This window comes from Neopelma chrysocephalum, unplaced genomic scaffold (assembly GCF_003984885.1).
Source record: "Neopelma chrysocephalum unplaced genomic scaffold, ASM398488v2 Primary Assembly neopelma1_26, whole genome shotgun sequence".
In the NCBI taxonomy this organism is placed as follows: domain Eukaryota; kingdom Metazoa; phylum Chordata; class Aves; order Passeriformes; family Pipridae; genus Neopelma; species Neopelma chrysocephalum.
The window spans coordinates 15,413,991-15,419,990 of record NW_020897695.1 but is presented as its reverse complement, the minus strand read 5'-3'; the positions used below and the strand labels follow the sequence as shown (position 1 = coordinate 15,419,990).

Below are 6,000 nucleotides of genomic sequence, written 5' to 3'. Positions count from 1 at the left end.
CTGCAGGCGGGTACTTAGTGGGACTTCCAGAAGCATTTCTGCAGAGTTCATTCCTGTACCTGCCTGGCTCTCATGGTCCCCAAAGGCAAGTGTCAGGGCCCTGGGGCACAGCCTTGACCAACCCCACCAGGACGCCCACCCAGGCACCCGGAGTCCTGTTGCAGCACAGCCCTGAGCACCTGGTCCCCACCTGAACTGCACTCCTCTGCCTCCTGGCTGGACCTGCTGAAAGCCCAGGTTGAAAACACATAAAAAAAAACAATAGAGCTGGGGAGACAGAGATGCTTGCAAGCTGTAGGGTGACTCTGCCAGATGTTTTTAGGCAAGGAACACCCCAGGCATCACCTCTCTGCCCTGATGCTTTGCAGTGAGCAGAACTCTGGTCCTGCATTGCTCCTGCTGCTGTACCCTTTATTTCTAGGTAGGCAGCATCTCCTGAGTTGCCCTTGTCCCAGGTCTGTTTCCCTGACTTAGGTGTTGTACACAACCTAATAGAAGCATTTATTTTCAAATCCCCTCCTTTGGGACAGAAATAATGTGGTTTTTACCTCCCATGAACATCATCCATGCACTTACTAAGATTAAAAGGCAACGCTCCTTCACTCCTGTACCAAGACAGCTTTAGGTCTCACTGTCTTAGGGACTTGGAAGTAATATAAAACCTGCTTGGCAAAAGGCAGGCCTTGCTATCTGGTTTGAGTGGGAAGGAGAAAGATTTCACAGTGGGGGGTGCCATCTTCCCAGCTGGCCTCTAAATCTAAGCATGCAAATCCCTTGTCTGGCCAGACCATATATTTTAAAAGCTTTGGGGTTTTTCTTTAATTGGTTTAAGAGCTTGGCTAATGCATAAGGTACAGTGCAAACCAGTTCTGCGTTACACACGATTCTGGGTTATCTCACCACTCTTTCCACAGCCTGAAATGAAAGAAAATAACAGAGCCGATTATAGGCTTCAGCTACATGCTTTGCAGGTTTACATGCCTGGGAGCAGCTTGGGATCTAACTATATATTTTATAAGTGCTGTTGTTTAGATTTGTGTTTTGCAACAGATATAAAGCAGAAACCATTCTAAGGACCTCTCTGCTAGGAAGATTTTTCTTGCCTATTATTAGCACTCTGCTTTTGCAGCAAGTGCTCATGAGCCAATATGCTGGGTTTTAAAGGACTTCAAAGTGTCATTGGGAACCAAGTGATATGTGTGTTAAAAAGGGTTTAATGGAGCTGCAGTCGCTGTAGCACAGTGTCTTTTTATAGCAAGTTTTTACAGCATTAAGAAAAACATCCTGCAGATTTCAGTAGGATTGGCATATGGATAAGGTACTTCGCACTATGATTTTTGTTTATGTGCTATTAAAAAAAAAGAAAACCAGCATTGCTAGCTATAGGGAGAATGATAAGCAGGAAGAGTTCTGCAAAACTCAGGCAACAGCTATTGCCTCTATTTTGGGTTTAATTATTTTCTCCTTTTTTTCAAAGAAAAGCGTATATTTGAAAGCCAGCAGCTTGACTTAGGGAATGGAGATATGGAGTGATTTGTATTCACATTGAAGATTTTAAAGTCTTTTTTTTTCCCCAGAGCCGCTGGATTATATTATCATTAGCACAAGGCAAATCCTGCTTATCAAAGTTGAGGCAAACTTTCTGGGACTTTAAAAAGTCATAGGTCAGGCTCCCAAGGAAAGAAGTGGTTTGCAAAAACCGCATTAAATACTAAAGTGGATCTGATACCTACGTGATCACGTTGATCTGCAGGAATTGGCAGGAATTTTATTAGATCCTCTAGTTCTCCTTTTACGACACTATTTATAAGTCTCTTTTAATTACTCCCGGGAAGCATGCAGGGATACCAGGTGAGACAGGCTCCTCATTGTCCTTTAGCAACCTGTGTTAACAGCCTGTCAATTTCTGAAAGAGGCAGGCGAGGAGTGGAAAGGAAATACAAGTACCTGTGGCCCACTGAGAGGGCAAAAGGCTTGCCCAGGGTTATACAAAAATACATACAGTGTCTGGAATGTGGCTGTACGGACTTGTTCCAGCTCTGAAGCAACGTCATCTAAAAATGTTTTACTCTCTGCTTTTGCTTCAGGCTGGAGAACAACTGGTTTCTGCCTTATCTGAGGGATTGGGAAAAAAAACAGAGTCAGGGAAACCTTTGGTTGTTGTGACTGCCAAAGTAGGAACAGCTCGGGATTTCTCAAGCCTCGCAGGCAGCTGAGAGCTGCGAGCAAATGTGCTCAAAGCTGATGACAACAGGGGTTCAGCTCCCAGTGCTGCCCTTACACTGGCAGCTGTTTCCCATCCCCGTGGCTCAGTCCCAGCAGAACTAAAGCCCTGGCAAAACCCCAGCGTGGCAGCCCCATCCCTTCTGCCCCTGCTGCTCTGGCTTGAGCAGCTTCTCATTTTTCACACCCAGTCCTCCCGAACGGAAACCCTGGTCTAAAATCTTACACAAGCAGCCGGAGAGATATTTTTTTCTAGTCTGCGGAGGAGGGCAGAGGAGTAATGGTGCAGGGGGGAAGGGTTTGTGGAGTTGGTTTCCTTTTTTTTCTTTTTGCAACACTAGTTATTCAGGGGAGTGTCTTGCATTATTAATGCTGAGTGGCTCCGGCAACTACTGCGGTTCAAGGTCGTTACTCATCCGCTGCTACTGCAGGAGACACCGGAGCGCTGAGCCAGAGCTGTTCATCCAACTCTTATTGGTCCTCCCAGGCCAGCAGGTTGGGAAGAGCTACACATGGGGCAGCGGGGTCGCGTGGGGGTGTGGAGAGCAGCCCTGGGCCGTGGGGTCATCCCAGTCTGGTCATGGGGTGCCTGGGTGTGTGGGATCTGCTGGGTTTAGTGGGTGGCAGGGCCTGAGAGGAGCTGAGGGGTGTGCAAAGAGCAGGGGTTGGGAGAGCACCTGCGATGTGAGAGTGTGGGATCCTCCATGCACCTTGTGGGAGGGCAGAATGTCTGTGTGCCTACCTGGGTATCTGCCCCTGTATCACTTACAGCTACAGAGGCATGCAAGTCTCCTTTCATCTCAAGCTGTAGGAATGCAGGATGCTCTCTGAGCATGTCCACGTGCTCCCTTCCTGCCTGATTTCTTCCGTTTTTCCTTCTTTAGGATGAAGGGCCCTAGGCAAACATTCCTTAATTTATTCTGCATCCTCTGCCTCTTGCTTCTGCTGAAGGCTGCCTCTTCCTCCCCTCTACACCATGAAAATGAACTACCACCCCCTTCACTTCCCATTGGGCTGTACAAAGGACAGACCTGCGTTGGTATGTATCCAGGTTTTGTTTGCCTGCTGGACTTGTTCATTCGTTACTCCACTGGCGAGCTGAGAATTGCTGTGCACATCATAAATCGCTCCTTTATCTATTTCAACAGCTGTACTGCAAAACACTTGTAGTCTTTGGTGAAACAGTCACTGAAGATTTTGCAAGGCCATCGTGGGGTCTGGAGTTATTTTATGATTTTGTTTTTCAGTGGCTGCTTCCCAAAGTTCATGGGTTTGCTCTGTGAGCAATGGTAACTGAAAAGCTGGTTTGAATGTCTGTAGGTCTGGTACATGGAAACAGGATGTTGTGAGGTCCTTGTATTTGTTAGGGTTCACAATGCATTTTGCTTAACTGCAGGAAGGCACAGTTTCCTTCAGACTTGCCCAGAGTCTCCCCATTGTCTTCATTGCCTTGGAAACTCTTTTTAAGAGTGGTTGGTCCGTGTTTGGGACAGACACCTTTGTGGTCTGGATGATCATCTCTGAACAGCCAAGTTGGAAAGGCTTTTTCCTCACATTTCCTTTCCTTTTTGTGAGTGCATGCATCTGCATGACTTGTACGAAAGTAAGGCAAGTTGGCAACACCCCTCTAGTGTGACTTTGGTGACTGTGGTGATCTCCACAAGATCTGTAGCTAAGGGGTATCCTCAGCTGGCTGATTCCCAAAGCAAGACCGGTAACACCAGAGTCAGTTTAAACTGTGGGTATCTCTGCATCAGAAATGCCCTTGTCATGAGACTCTGTATATCTAGAGAGATGTGGGATCTTATATTTTTTATGTGTGCAAATGTGAAGTGTTGGGTATGTCTTATGCATTACAATCAAATGCTTTATTTTGTCTTCAGTTGGACTCATTGATTTTAGAGGTCTTTTCCAGCCTAAATAATTCCATGATTCTTTTAGTTTCCCTGGGCACTTTTTGTGCTGTAAACATAAACCCTGTCACAACTCTCCATCCTTCATAAGGAAATAATTCTTTTCACTATGGCTCAAGGAATACAATTAGAAATAATATTCCTAAGCTTGATAAAATCAGATTTTTACCTCACTTCTGAGCCATCCACAGTGCCCCTGGAAGTTTTGGTGCCAGCGAGGAAGGATGAACCAAAAGTGGAGCAAAGTGGAAGTCAGGGTGGTGAGGCTTGTGCAGCCCCTGATGGGGTTCAGCCACCAGATGGAACATGAGAACAAGTGGTGAAAAGCAGAAATGACTGTCAGGGACTGGCCTTGTTTGGACTGGCAGCCATGCAAGCTGTGACTGAGCAGCTGCCAGAGCAAGGGGGAAGTGGTGGTGTTTAATGGGGAGATCTTTAGGGTGCTACCATTTTGATGACACAGGAAAGTCAGTGATCATGCTCATCCGCTACACTAAACACTTTACACTAGTGTTTTTTAGATGTTAGGTGTAAGCATTGTCTACCCTTTCCATCCTGTTGATCCAGCAAAGTTCTAAATTCCTAAAGTGACTGCACATAACATTGAAGTTGCCTCATGCAAGGTCCTTTTTTCCCTCCTAAAGGGATGAGAGCTGAATCAGCCCCATTGCTGGGACCACTGAACATGTCCCTGGCTCTTGTCTCCAGCGAGGGGACAGGAAAAACACTGCCTTCCACACCAGTTGCTCTCTCTAAGTGTCCCTTCAGCTAAGAACATCCTTGTGAGCTCAACTCAGGACCAAAACAGACTGTGGCCCACCTCTGTAAACTGCAAGATAAAAACAAAGTGTGACAAGTGTTAAAAGTGCATGAGCCAGGCCTGGCAGGGAGGGCTGGTGGCTGCTAGCCCAGATGTCTGCCACTGGGCTTTTACTGATTAGCTGCTCTCTCAACTGAATACTTGAAAACACTTACTGTGTCCCTTCATTATATCAAGCAGGAAAGAGAAAGCACAGAGAAACTGATGGTTGTGCTTGCCATGGCTTGGAGCAGGAATAAAGTCAGTTCTTGCATCTGATTCAGAGACTAGCCCTCTTAGGAGCAGAAATTAAGCAAAATCAACTTGTGATTTCCTTCCAATAGCTCGACCCCAGACCCTGGGTTGCCATCTTGGAAGGTAATGGGAGAGAACCATAAGAACTTCCTCTGTGTTTTCTTGGCCTTATAGATCAAGGCAGAATTTTTCATAGAATCAGAGAGAATCACAGAATGGTTTGGGTTGGAAGGGACCTTAAAGACCATATAGTTCCAACTCCCCTGCCATAGACCTTTAGACCATATTGCTCGAAGTCACATCCAGCCTGGCCTTGAACAGTGCCAGGTATGGGGCATCCTGTTCCAATTCCTTCTCACTCTCACTGTGAAGAATTTCTTCCTAATATCTAATCTAATTTTTGATGTGAGAAATGCCTGCTGCCGAATGTATGGGAGATTTTATTGAAGAAATGGGGTTTTTCATGCAAGTTAAATGTGTGGTCAGGTGTCTAATCTTTGAAAGTTATCTGCCCCTGTTTTCTGAGGGAAATGAGGTAACTTCACATTGAATAGTCATTTCTGATCACTCCTGTGTACCACCTGCTTGATCAGGATTGCTGTGTTAGTAGCCAATTCCTGTTGGAAAATGGATGCTCTTCCAGTAACAAAACCACGAAAATATTTCCCATTAATCCTTTCCACTGAAATTATCACACTTCTTGAAGAAATATGTAGAAATGATATGACAGGAGAGCAAAGTGCAGCTCTGGTGCCTCCGTTAAGTGTGGTACAACTTGGTTGCTTCCTCCTTCTGTTTTTCTTGCTAGTG

At 45.9% G+C, this 6,000-nt stretch overlaps 1 protein-coding gene across 1 annotated transcript in view; it reads left to right on the top strand.

Annotated features, from left to right (window-relative positions):
• Window positions 1-2,427: 2,427 nt before the first annotated feature.
• AOAH (acyloxyacyl hydrolase) overlaps window positions 2,428-6,000 on the top strand; it is an 83,031-nt gene continuing 79,458 nt past the window's right edge. Inside the window, 3 exon segments of the mRNA XM_027675680.1 lie at window positions 2,428-2,694; window positions 2,696-2,718; window positions 3,108-3,262. Of these exon segments, the coding sequence (XP_027531481.1) occupies window positions 2,593-2,694; window positions 2,696-2,718; window positions 3,108-3,262 (280 nt within the window). The 5' untranslated portion in view covers window positions 2,428-2,592.